At 40.4% G+C, this 13,767-nt stretch overlaps 2 protein-coding genes across 17 annotated transcripts in view; both read left to right on the top strand.

Annotated features, from left to right (window-relative positions):
- LOC111260213 (trafficking kinesin-binding protein 1) overlaps positions 1-9,696 on the top strand; it is an 89,867-nt gene extending 80,171 nt beyond the window's left edge. For all 12 annotated transcript variants that reach the window (XM_086968209.1, XM_022832793.2, XM_086968206.1 and 9 more), the window contains 4 exons: positions 3,145-3,395; positions 4,151-4,723; positions 5,149-5,526; positions 5,857-9,696. In XM_086968209.1, the coding sequence (XP_086824335.1) occupies positions 3,145-3,395; positions 4,151-4,723; positions 5,149-5,526; positions 5,857-6,242 (1,588 nt within the window). In that variant the 3' untranslated portion in view covers positions 6,243-9,696. The remainder of the gene's footprint in view (positions 1-3,144; positions 3,396-4,150; positions 4,724-5,148; positions 5,527-5,856) is intronic.
- Positions 9,697-11,043: 1,347 nt separating this feature from the next.
- The window catches only part of LOC111260215 (trafficking kinesin-binding protein 1), an 8,210-nt gene continuing 5,486 nt past the window's right edge, over positions 11,044-13,767 (top strand). For 3 of the 5 annotated variants that reach the window (XR_002680186.2, XM_022832801.2, XM_022832799.2), the window contains exons 1-5: positions 11,059-11,128; positions 11,599-11,836; positions 12,061-12,203; positions 12,477-12,692; positions 13,321-13,509. Coding sequence is in view for 4 of the 5 variants with exons in the window: in XM_022832801.2 (XP_022688536.1) it covers positions 11,662-11,836; positions 12,061-12,203; positions 12,477-12,692; positions 13,321-13,509 (723 nt within the window). In the remaining variant the exon portion in view is untranslated. Of the gene's footprint in view, positions 11,129-11,151; positions 11,837-12,060; positions 12,204-12,476; positions 12,693-13,320; positions 13,510-13,767 lie in introns of those variants that run through there. The other 2 variants (XM_022832800.2, XM_022832798.2) reach the window with 2 other exon arrangements.

Genomic DNA, 13,767 nt, shown 5'->3' with positions numbered 1-13,767 from the left:
TGTTCAAGCTGGTTTTCAGTATTTATTAGGAACAGAAAAATCGAGTTTAGTCTCTGTTCATTAGGTTCAATTCACCATATAGCTATCTCGGTCTGTCAATGGGGACTCCAATGAATACCTTAACAGAAAGATGTTATAGCGTTGCATTGTAGTTGTTTTCGTTTGGTTTTTGATAAATGTTGAGATGATCATGTTAATAATCATAGATAGCCTCTAGATAGTGGGCAAATCTGGAAACGGTTCGCCTGTTTATGTGTAACGCGGCGAATTTCATGAAGATACATAAGTTAGTTGGCTGGCACCAATTAGAAGCAACTATCTCCACGCGATTATTCTTTATAGAATAGTTGCATAGAGATAATCGTATTGAGACGGGATCTAATAATTTATATTACCTGGTGTAAAGTGGTTACCGGTTACTTTCAATATATATATATATATATGTATATATATATATATCTTTAATATTGGTTCGCGAAGAAGCTGTGAAGTATATTTTGAACATAGCGAAATTTAGGACCGCCAGCTGGCAATGTTTTTTTTTTACCTAAGAACAGAAATTTCATTTCCGACACTTAATTAATCAAGTGTTAGTTTCTATAGAGACTTGAGCGGATTTTCGTCGATCATTTATTTAGCTTAACCAAAAAGCAGGAAATGCGTTCTTAAGGAAACAACCGTGTGCTGGTGGTATTAGTATAAATAGTCTTCATGGGGCATATTACATAGTAACCGGTCACGACTCCGGAGTAAGTTGGTAAGAAATTTCCATGTTCTAGATTTCGTAGTTTTCTTGGACGTGACAAGTTAGATTTAAGCCTGCGTTGGGAGAATATGATAATACTAGAGGCTATTAACGTTAGTAGCTTATTTCTTCCGGATTTCTTCTTACGGATAAGTTAGTTTCAGGTGATTCCAAAGAGAAACACGTAGTTCCAGGTGAACTTTGAAGTAAAACTCCAAAAAGCATTCCCCTTATTAGGTAACTGGTAATTCTACTTGATGTGATCGCTGTTAGGTGAAAGTAAGAGAGAGATTTTACAGACATGGGTAAAACGTGTTTTATGTTAACAGATCGTTGCTTGTTCTACCAGGATCCCTAATTCTAAATCTGAACTGCAAAATTGAAACATCAAGTGCCATTAAGTGAGCGAGATATAATCATATCTTGAACGTTTGCTATGATCAAGTTAAATTACTGATTAATTAAGCGGGAATTTGTCCTGTTTGTATATATGCCCATAAAATGAATGTGTGAATTGAACAGATGTGCAAAGAAGATTCATACGAAATGGCAGCGAGGCCGTGACCAAGTGATCCGTAGGTAAAGATTTCAGACACCGATTGAGCGCTGAGAGGAATTTACAACGCGAGTTGACGCCAGTGTCTATACACGCATGCTCTCATAACTATGCAAACTTTTATCCGTGCCGATGATTTAGTTTTAGGTAGAAACAGCACTAGCAACTTGCCACCTGTCTCATCTGGACGAAATAAGTGGTCAAGCTTATTAATCGAGAAACTGAAACTTTTCGGTGTCTCATCAAACTAAAGTAAAATAGTTAGGCATATTCCCCCGACAGACTGAGTCAAGAACTGACGCTTTTTCGGGCAAATAGGCTTACCAATCACTGCCCGCCTGAAGGTGGGTTCGGACTTTTGTTCTTCTATTTGCCAACTCGATATAGTTTATGGGGCCAAAATACTGCTGGTGGCGCGTTTGTAGCGCGGTTGGATTTAACACTCGTTCGACTTAATATGAGTGTGATATAGTAAACTTAGCCATACATGCGAAGATCTCGATCAAATTCCGTCATTATTGTACGAGATACAGCCACAGAAGCCAGCGAAACGGCAAAACGTGACGCGACATATGCCGATAAGGGCTTGTTCAAACAGAAGTGCTTAATATTACTATAGATAAAGCTTGTTGCTGCGACTTTTCAAACATCGTTTTTTTTTTTAGTCGAATTTCGAGGGTGACTGCTAGCGGTGTAAATCCGTTATTGAATTTACAAATGCGAAAACGAAAATGAGATTATGGTAATAATAACAACTATAAGCCAATAAAATGTGAAAGTGATAAAAGATGTTGGAAGAATATGTTTTGTCTTCGTTTTCACCGTTTCAATGTTGTCTGTCGTCTGAGTTCGTCTGCATGTTTACAAACAAAAGGTAACGCATGAGTCACTGTTAGCTTGATTTAATCGCATTGCATTAACATTCATTGGCACTACCCGATAGCTGCGTTGATGTTATTCTAAAGGCGATCGTAGACGCATGCGCTGTCGCTTTAATTTATCGAGGCACTCCATAGGTTGGCTCAGCTTGAACTAACAACTAGTAAGACGAATAACATTATTTACGATAGTTTTTGTTAAATAGTTACTGAGTAAAATTGTATCAATACACCCGCACTTGCACAGGCAGACAATCATATACGCAAATATTTCGTACCGTGCCACCTTAAAGTTAGAATCTGGTAGCCTTCGAGGCTGCGCAAAGCGTAGTGCACTCATAGAAAAGGCCTTAGGATCTAATGATGACTAGAGCACCATGTTACATATTAATGATAGATATAGTAATTATTGGGTCTTTTCCTCGATGCGTCTTAGCTGGAAGCACATAGAAACATTTGCATGTAAATCGAGCTGAGGCTAATGATCGACTCCTATCGGATCGATCAATGAGCTGTACTTGGTCCTAGCTAAAACGATGATTTTATATACACCTCTGTCTGTCGGATAGTAACTAATAGGTAAGATGGAAAGTAACAGAAATGACACCTGTGAAAGAAGAGATTCTAATTTATATGTCGATGTAGGTAGAATATTTGGCTTGCTGAGTAGCTGAGAGAAATGTTTGTGAATTAATTGGTGAAGCTCACCTAACAGTTGTAATAGCGCAGTTTCTGTCCCGTTGTGGGAACATTAGGCGATATGAACAATCGCGTAGCAGCGAATTCTAAAAGGTTACAGGAGCCCCTGGAGTAGTAAACATCTTTTTGAGTCTATCCATATCTTTATAGAACCGATCATGATTCAAAGTCGTCTCGTTTTTTTCTGTCCTTTTATTATCTCTATACACACGGCAACATCGACGCGGTGGACTTCTATCTGGCTATTGGCTTACTACGGTATTTAGGTCTTTGAGCAGTATAGGCCTAAACCCGGTGCACGGTAAGCATCCAGTGGGTATGGGCCTGGAATTACATTCGCCTATGAAAGCAGGCCACGGCATGGGAGGCCTGATGGGCCTACCACAGTCGCAAAGCTTCTTTGAACTCGACGAAGATCCGACCTCGCGATGCCGAACACCAGATTCTATCCTGAGCGGGTTCAACGGCTTCAGCAGTGGGTCAACGAATTCCAATACGAGACGCTACAAGATACCGGGTAAGCACAACTTTTTTGTTTGTTAGATAGATACCCTCACACTTGAGACTAGATACTGATAGTCGATGGTAGGATCCGCTAATGCTGTTTAATCACATGGTCACCTGGAAATTAGAAAAGAACAAAGAGGAGAACAGTTCTATGGGAAAACAATGAATGGTTACTCTGGGCTTGTAAACTGTTATCTAGCTTACTTTTACATTAATTCCATACCTCTAAACCCACCAACGAAAATATGTGCTTCGTTTCACACAACATTTTTGTTAACAGATTCGGTGGCAATCTATAGTAAATAGTTTGCTTTCAAACAGTGATCGATTGAAACGAGGAAGAGCAAATCAAAGCATGATTAGAAGAAAAAAACAAAAGTGGCAGCGTCGTGAAGAGTTCTTGCTAGCTCTATTTGAGTCTAGCAAATAGACTACGATTCATACTGATTAAACTGGGAATAATAACCCCTTTCTAGCATGTGTCTACACGAATAGAACTGTGGCATGATAAGCGAACTATGTAGAAAACTGAGCATCGAATGACACCCAAGCAATAGTATAATTAAATATTTAAACTTTTCGAGTTAGGATTTTTCAGGATAGTAGATCAGTAGGATCTGAAAGAGTTCGGAGCTATAGAATACGACAAAAAGCATTTTTCGATCCCCCGATTTCAAATAACCATCGTATTCTGCAATTACATCCTTTTCTATTGTTTTTTTTTCGTTTTTCCGTATACGACTTGCTTTGCCTCTCCTTTTGCAGACAAGTTGCAAATCATTAAACCACTGGAAGGTTCACAGACGCTGCATCGATGGCGCCGTCTTGCCACGCCCGCTCCTCTCGGTCTCGTAGGACTCGAAGAGCGCATTCACGGCGTAAAAACGCGCTATGCACCCAAGTCTCCGCCCACTTTAACACCGAGTGGCATGGCAGCCAGCCTCTGCCCGAATAAAAGAGGTACACCTCAACCTCCAAGTTCACTAGATATTGCGTCATTTTTGCGAGAGGTTGCTGTTGACGAACCCCTCAGCCAGCCCGGTAAAAGTTTCGAGCAGAGCTCCTGTATTTATACCTATTCGACGTCGAATGTGCTCCACCCTGACGCGACACAAACGACGTCGAGTCTGGAGACGACCAAAATGGCGACCAGCGGATCGACGCATCGTTCACCCGTGCAGGCCACGGGTGGAATATTGAGCCGTTCAAGTTATCTGGTAGCCACGACAACATGTAGTGTCAACCGAGGCTTGGCACGAGTTTTGAACGAGCGGGGTATTCATGCGATGGTACCGGCCGTTTTACGCGACAAGAACGATGATGACGAACATATTTCAGGTTGGTAGTAGACAAACGAAGAGTGAGGGCTTCAAGATTGGGAATAATCCGTACTTCTAACTGGATTAATTATCTGAACATTTCGCTTAGTTCAGTAGGGGCTCATTGTTACCTTATGATCTGCCGTATAAAAATGTGTGTGCGTGCGTGCGTGCGTGCGTATGTGATTCATCATATCAGAATGATTGAAAATGATATGACAAAGTTTAAAAATCTTCACTTTACGTCAAAAATAAATATTTCAAAAAAAAAAACAAAAAGCAAAATATAAGCTAAGAGAGAAATAGACAGGTTCATTTCAGCATAAGAGATACAACAATCGAGACCAGCATATTATGGACCATGTCACTAAAGCTTACTTTCCACTATCTCATATAAAAGCATTTTTTATCGGATTTACTGCATGCGTTATATTTTGTTTATAGTGACGTCAACTCCAGCACCATCGCCCAACCAGACACCTCCGGGTACTCCTCCGAACGAGCTTGAAGACGATACGTCGGACATATTCACCCCGGATCTGGTCAAAGAGAATCGTGCAAAAGGGGTCTTGCTACGTTCTTACCGCGTCGAAGATGACTCTGTGAACGTTACCCCGACCAAAGGAGAGTATATTTCAAGGCGCAGAAATTATCCTCGCGCAGCGAAGCGTGCCCGACAAGAGCTTGATACCCAGGGATTGATGTCGAGGCTATCTCGCCTTGTTCAGTGGCCCTTCCAGGGCTATACGGCGGCTGATGGCAACTCTCAATCTATGGAGCTGTGTCATGCCGCTGTCACACGTATGTCGACCACAATGAGCGGTAAGAAAGCATCATATATTACCACTATCTTCAATTGGCTTGATTACGAAGCGAAATGCTCCCACAGAGTTCAGACTCGCGTGTAGCCAACTTGTTTAAGAATGGATATCTTGTACCATGAGTAATCGAATAACCGGAAATGTAAAACATTGCGAAGAAAGTAGCTTTGCATATCTATGAAGTGATAACTAATTTGAAAATAGGACAAAACGTTGTAGGAACATCACGGTAGATATGCTTCCACAATCACGACACATGTTTAGCAATGATATTTGTGCTTTTTATCTATTATTTTTCTGTATTCGGTGTGTATTTGTATTGAATCTATAGATTCGATCAGCTCGGTGCTTCCGATCAACACTATAGGACAGCCTCCTTCTGAAGCCTCCCCTACATCGATTACTTCATTAGCTTCAGCAACGGCATGTGGTCACACGACATCGCCGGTGACGTCGGCCTCTGCATCTATAGCGGTAGACGACACTTCCTCAATGCCACGATCAGCTGCCCCAAAGCCCTGGAGTCTTGTGCCACCCTCGAAGTTGGACACAAACGCGGCTTCTCGATTGATGCCTGCTATGCGGGTTCCCTTGGTTCGAGCGCCTAATCCTCTGGTTCAGATCAACACTAATCTCGTACCCAGCAATGCCCGACGCGCACGACCAATCGGCACCATAGGTTCGATGCGGAATATGCGCAAGGGGGCGCTTATGTAGTAATGTGAGGAAAAAGTACGGTAGAGAAACCATAATGTTAACAGATCTTGGAAGAACAATATGCGCCGCATCGACACTGCTATGCCAATACATTAAAAATTATAGCAGGCAACTACACGGTTTTTGTCTGCAACATACATTTAAAACCTTTAAGTTTAGTATTAAGTGTACGTAGTAATTAATGTCGAGGAAGCACGATCGAGTGAAGAAAATTGATAGATGCCAATAAGCTACTTCTCGCTGACATCCGACCTAACGGCCGTCTTCTGTTTTGAGACATCGTTGATGTTTTCGTGTCGTAAACAGTATTTATTCATTGTAAATTTGAAAATTGATGGAGGAACAATAACTTAGGAAGGTACGAAAAGACTATAACCAAAGTAATAGGAATATAGAGTACGAAATGGCTTCGCTTCGTTTGATTTATGCTTCAGCGGAAAATCGTAATCGGTCTGACGTGTGGCCTGTGACAGCCCTATATCTTGTTCTCACGAATGCCAATATTAGCGATAATATTGCTTGAAACAACTTGCCGGTATAACTTTGAAGGGATTTTTCAGCTTTAATTTACTCCTTCCAGTAGCGTATGACAAATAGGCTATAATAATAGTAATAGCTGCATACACAAACAAATACAGTAATTATAATCATTGATCAATACAATACAGAGTGAAAATTCTCGACAGAAAAGAGTAGCCAACTCTAGCTGGGTTGAAAAACCATAGCTGGGTGTTGTATTTAAAGAAAACATTACAATCGATTCGGGAGAGAGGGAGAGGTAGGAGTATAGAGTATCTATAAAGGCGCAACACCGGAAGTAAATCTAACCCCCGTAAAATTTTCAGCATGGGTCTGCTAAGATTCTCTCCGTTAGGGAACCCTTATACGTAATTGTCCGAACGGTTATTCGAGTTTGGGCTCATTAGTTGTTAATACGTTTGACATTGCCGTTACGATATATTGACTGTTGACTTTGACAGAGGCTACTAAACGAGGACCATTCGTAACCCGATTATTATGACTCTTACTATTTCTGCTCAGCTATTCATATTAATTGATCCTTGTGGAACAAACGAATGGAGAAATTGTCGAAACATTTTTGGGATGGTATACAGTATACAGCGTTACAAAGTGTTCACGTTACTATTATCTGCTAATATAATACCGTAGTTCGGTAATATAAATGAGGTCGGCTGGAGGCGGCGGCCGCGGCAACAAGCGAGGCTATAAAACAAGATGGTGTTTCCTTTTTGTCCGATTGGTTTTATGCTGTCGCTAGATTTCGTGTAACGTGGTGAAGGACGGATCATCTTCTCTGCGTTGCCCTCACCGATATAGGGTGGAACTATTTGAAACTGCATGACGCTACATTCAGTTTGACGTTACGGAACGAAATTTCTCCGCGTAGCTGAAGGCAGTACGGATGCGTTATACAAAAACACGCCTACAAATATACAGCAGATGGACTAATGCAATAACTTAAACGTTAATGTCAGAACGTATACTGTAAATTGTGTGAGATCGGAAAATTTGTTGGGGCTGTTCTAGATGAAGTTAACATATTTGATTTGTATCGACAACATCTACACTGATACATACAAAGTAGCCAATGACACAAACAAAAGTTATAATTCTCGTTTGTTATTGTTAAGCTGTTTAAGAGTGATCCTACTTGTTTTATTATTATCATTATTCTGAGCAAAATCAAATATAAGCTAGAAGATTTACGAAAAAGAAAGGCGAGCACGAACGGGGCATTTTTTTTGCCTACTAACGAAGACAAACAATTAAAGCAAAAATCCGATTTAATTGGTTTTTTTTAGTTGATTTGCTACATTTACAGTTGATTTTCGACTATCCAAGCTAACCTTACGGATCGATCCCTTAATCCATATAAATTAGTGGAGTTCGTCATTCGTATATATATACATATATATGTATATATATAAATGCCTTTTAAGAAGTCAACCTCAAGGATGTATCTCTGCCAGTGATGTTTCGACTCCTAAGCAAGCAGTCAAATAATGTATGTGCGCTTGCCAGTCAGTGAGCACCTGACTTTGGCTTTCAATGACAACAGTTGATGGAAGGCAAGACACTCCAGGCTCGTAACATCACAAACGAAAACTCAAGCTGTTACCTTGTTCGTAGCATTTTGTACATAAGCGACAGTATGACACTAATTAAGCTACGAGCGAAATCACTACGCTGCTGGACGAAATATGAGGACATATTAATTATATATACAATGGTTAAGTGTGTACCAATAAAGAAGTATCGCTAATGTGGAGAGAAAAACAAAAATCGGAACTGGATAGGGGGTATACGTGCATGGGGTGGGTTGTTATTTACGCAACGGCAACAAGCGGGTGCAAGCTGCTGAGCAGTAAAGCGAGGCGGTATTTACCGTCGGGGGATTATTGCTAGTAAGTTGCTATACGGGAAAGCTATGCAGGTTTGCGCCACTCAAATAAACCCCATATAATTCCCAAAAAAAAAAGGTTTTGTTCATGAAGAAATTTCGGCGCTTTTTTCTTCCGATTTGAGAAAAGTGATTCTGTCGAAGCGTTCGTCTTCGCTGGAAGTAAGACAGGCTAGCTACGTACGATTGTCTTTAAGTACAACAAAATACAATCAACAATAACTGAGACGCTTTGAATGGATTAGACGGAAAAAAAAATAAGATAAAAAAGCTTCAAAAACAACGTAGTATTAAACGACTGGAGGCGTGATAGAAGTGTTTTTTTGTATAGCTTTCTCGAAGTGCTCACTCATAGATGGGGCCAAAGCGTCTCAGCGGTGCGCAAGACCCCCAACTTGATTTGGGTCAAGTTGTTGCACGAAAGGAAGACATGAAAGTTAAAAAAAAAAAAGGCTAGTTCCCTACGTAAGCTGAGGAGGTCTTTTAGTTGCCACTGGGGTGTCAAGGGGCGGAAATGGGTCAAATACAGGATATCATCTAGAAGAGATTTAAAAGACCGACACAGCAATAACAATGTCTGGACGGCGTTGATTTAACGAAACAAACTTAGGCTGTTCTTAGCAAACAGTATCATTATGGGTCGTTGGGTGTCTCACACCAAATAGGATACGAATCTAAAAGCGAGCAAGTTATAGGCTAATTGATGTTAGCTTTATCAATGGACTATGGAAAATTGGGACGGAACGATTAGATGATCTGTGTGGTGCCAAAGAGGTGGCGTCGTGGCTGAGTAAGCGAGTCTTTGCTGTACATAGAAAAACGGTTAGAAGCAGAGGTAAACACAATCTATATATAATATATTATTGCAACGCAGTGAGAAGAACAGGTAACTGACATAGAATTCGCCTTTGATTTACTACAGAAGCAAGACAACTGCAACAGTAAGAGCGATTGATAAAACGACGGGTTTAACCCCCCAATAGTGGGGGCTGTAAAGAGGCCAACCAAATAAAGATTGCTAAACCATAATAATACGTTTTTCCTTGGCTAGATACTAACATAGGCATTAAAGTCCATGGCTAGTGGGGTAAATGCTCCCTATTGAAGCGGTCAGCTAGTGGCTACTAGCACTAGCCAGCTTACGGTGTTGTAAAAAAGAAAGTCCATAAGAGGTTATAGTCACCTGACCGGAATGATCTGGCTAGTAGAAACGCGATGATACTATCAACATCAAAACAATGTTTTTTCTTTCATTAAATAAACAGGACAGTACTACCAAACGATTTTTGACAGGTAATATCTGATGTAGGTTTTTTTCCAAATTGTTATTGCACACCGCATGCTTAAAACGTTCATCTGGGTTGGTGGGTCACATCGATTCAGAAAAACAATGATTGACTAGGTAAACTTCGATTAGGTTATTTATAAATATTCTTTTTTTGTGCAAATCTATTTGATGCTTTGCCAAACCCCTCATTTCAGGGTAGGTTTCCTGTAGAATTTACTACTCTTTGCTTATTTTACTACAGTTTTATCTCTTTGAGTTGTTTGACACTTGGCCCGCTCTTTTTTTGCCGTCTCATGAAAACGTACTGTTTCCCCGCTTCAATGAAACATTCAATCGCATTTTCTACTTATTAAATAAATGAATCCTTTTATCGTATGCATGTAAATTGTTCTTAAATAAATAAATTGCTTTGGGTATTTTTCTAAAAATTAAATTTTGGTTTCTCGTGACCTGTATACTATATATTTTAAGCTATTCGAACACGTAAAACATGAAATGCTCGGTGCTCTTTTCCCACCATCTATATAAGTAGGATATATTGTCCACTTGTACATATCGCTAATGGACTTCTTCGTAGCCTATATATTTAAAGCTATAGTTATCCACTAATTATTTGATGTTTAGATACTGATTAGCCTTTTTGAGCGTACGTATAATCCGCACCATTTCGATACTTGCCCAACAATTCTTGCGCCTGCTACGAAATGAAGCTTTCGATAATTCCTCAGCACGCGTCGTGCGTGCATTAGCCGGAAGAAACGTCCCACCACGAGCGGGCCTGTTTCGGTGCAGGCAAAAATCCTTCCTCTGTTAAAGACAAGTTGATTTAGTTATAAATTAGAACGAACAAACGTTATGGTGGAGAGTGGACACGAAAAACGTAAACAATGTATTTGAGTGAGGAGTCTCGACACTGATGAGAACGAAGTGATTTGCCTACGAAAAGCCCTGAACAGGAAGCGTTCGTGATCGTGTCCTCACGGTATGAACCAGTGAAGATCGAGGGATATCATTGTTGTGGTCTGTAGTTCGGTTTTTTGACATTGTTGTTGCTGGTGCTGCTGCTGCTGCCGCTGCCGCTGCCGCTGCTGCTGCTTGATTATGTCTATGGAACGTTTGCTACCTCAGCTCTACTTGTGCGACATCATTGTTAGGCGGATGCCTCGCTCGTTTAACGTACGAATATAGATGTTGAAACAATTAGCAAAAAAATTGTCAAATCTACATGTATTGCTTAGCGCAACCGCATTAGGCAACTATGTCTATTTTTCTGATATGAAGACTTTCGTGTTAGCGTGGCGTTTGAATCTTAGCTTCCGAAGATAATATTGGAGTCGCAGGAAGAATCGCAATTTCGAGCAGATATATGCTAAGACCCGTGTGCAAAGACGAGACTTCGTTGTCTGAAATACAACGTTTACCTTTAATGCGGTTTAATTGTACCTGAACACTAATGCTCGTCCTTTACTATCATTGTCAAGCTTAAATGTGTAGACAACAACGACATAGAAAGTTTTTCGTACAAATATTGCGTCTAAAGCAGACAACATGGTCAGCCAGAAGGCATTACATTTTTATGGTATAGAAATTGAAAAGCGGACAATATCGTCCTTTGTTTGTTTGTTTGTTTGTTTGTACACTTAAAGTAGTTACCTTTAGATGTTCGTCCATTGCGAAATCGCATCGTACGAAGTGTGCATAAGTGAAACATGTTCGAGACAGAGAAAGTGTTTACAAATGTTAATGAGTCCAATCAGGAAAAAGTGATCGACGAAGGTTATCACTCGCCGTACAGAGCTTCATTCGGCCGCGTTCTTGGTACTGGGCGACTCAGAGGACATGATATCCCGGACTCCGACGAAGAAAGAGGCAATCATTTTGAATGTGAGAGACTGCGTTATAAATATTTAACTTTTTTTTTTTGTGACAATCGATTAAGTTTTTTATTCGCTAGTCCATCACCAATGTAACTCTTTGGTATGATAAAGCTTTTAAGCCTCCGCAGAGCTTTTAGATTTGCTGCATCGACATAATATATAAGATGTTATTGAGTTGCGGATATGCCGATTTTTGTAAACGGAATCAATTCTTTTTACATACGATTACAGTACTTTGCACCGAACTGCTGGGGGACATGTCACTGTTAGATAATCGTATTCCGTTGGCTCGCCTTCTCATAAATAAGGCACAGGACATCGAATTGGCTATCCGCATTGGCAAAACCCTTCTTGAGGAGAAGACAAAGCTACAGGTCTGTTTCGAATAGCTCAGCGTCGTTAGATCGTTTTGGGTCACGATACGCAAAATGAGTGAAGCAACTGCATTCAACTACACACCACCGTGTCACGAAGCTTTCTTAGATTCGTTGTAAAAATACATGCGTTACTTTACTTCCAATGTGTTCGAATAGTCAATTTAGGACCTGGGCCTAGGAACAGAGAATTGTCGCATACACGTTACTTTCATCTTGCATTGAACGGCTTTTTTAATTTCATCGTACCTATTTGTTTTGCACATTACGTAGGATACCATCGACTGTTTGAACGACAGCATGAAAAAAGCGGAGGATGAAACGGCTCGACTTCGTCATGGCCTATCAGTGGCCAACGGACTTCTTGCTGTCCACGAAAATGGTCAGGAAGATGACGTCCTCCCTGAAGACTCGCCAACCTTCCATGTCGATCGTCTTAAAAAAAAGATCGGCAAGCTCGAAGCGGAGATTGCGCGACTCAAGCATGAGGTGTGCATTGGGCATACCGTGGCACTCCAAAATTATATTTTCCTTAAAATACGTTACACATTATTCATAGTTTGTTGTAGTCCTTATTTTTAGAGAGTAAACAGAAATCAACCTTTCGAGGGAATAACATTTATTTTTGCAGTGAAATCCATATATAAGCCTATAATAATGTATCTGCGCTTTTACTATCTTCTCCAGACGCGCACTGCCACATCTTTACAGTAGCGCTATACAAAGGCATCATTTTTTGCGCCCTCTAAGTTTTGAACCCTTTGCGTCGTGTTCCTCTTTTCATTGAACGCTTCGGACCCGGCAACTTCAGTTCGAGCTAGTGCCCGTGCCAAAACCTCTTATTAGGCGTACTACCGTAGAAAATTTACCGTAAAATCCGCGTACCGCGTACCGGTATATAAATACCATATCTTCCAGAAGCTCAAGCAAAAAGAACCCACTAAAATATAGCCACATCTGTGTACTAAATGGGGCCAGTTATTCGAAAGCTGGTGAGGAACAACGAATTCTATTACTGTCAATGATGTACCTCACTGAGGTTAGTGCGGTAACTAGTACTAGTACTTGCAGGAAACTACGCTACTATCTATTATATATTATTTTTGCATACTTTCAGTCAGGAACGTGGACACAACATTTGGCGACAAATGAAGTGTTGCTAACTAAACGAGCTCTGGAGCTGAACGCGAGCCAACAAGATAAAAATCGACTTCTAAGGGAACTCAGTAAAAAATCTATGATGTCAAGTAAACAAAATGAGGAAATAACGCGCTTGCGTAAGCAAATCTGTGTTCTTCAGGAAAAGGTACGAAATGTAACATCACTACACAGTTATTTTAAGTACGTAACTATGTTCGTCTCCACCTTCACTAGCTGAATTTTATATTTTTTCTTCAGTCAGAAGGAATTGCCCTGGTCAGTTTCTAACAACAATTCTCAATTCGATTCTTGCACGTTTCGATTGTCCTTAACTTACAAGTTTGAGCGCCTTAAAATTTACTGCCTGCATGATTCTACTTTCGCTGATATACGCAACTTTGGACAAGTTTCTTTTGAACGATAT

Source organism: Varroa jacobsoni, unplaced genomic scaffold (genome assembly GCF_002532875.2).
Source record: "Varroa jacobsoni isolate VJ856 unplaced genomic scaffold, vjacob_1.0 scaffold_411, whole genome shotgun sequence".
Taxonomy (NCBI): domain Eukaryota; kingdom Metazoa; phylum Arthropoda; class Arachnida; order Mesostigmata; family Varroidae; genus Varroa; species Varroa jacobsoni.
Note: the sequence above shows the minus strand (reverse complement) of the source record. Positions and strands in the feature narration are given on the sequence as shown.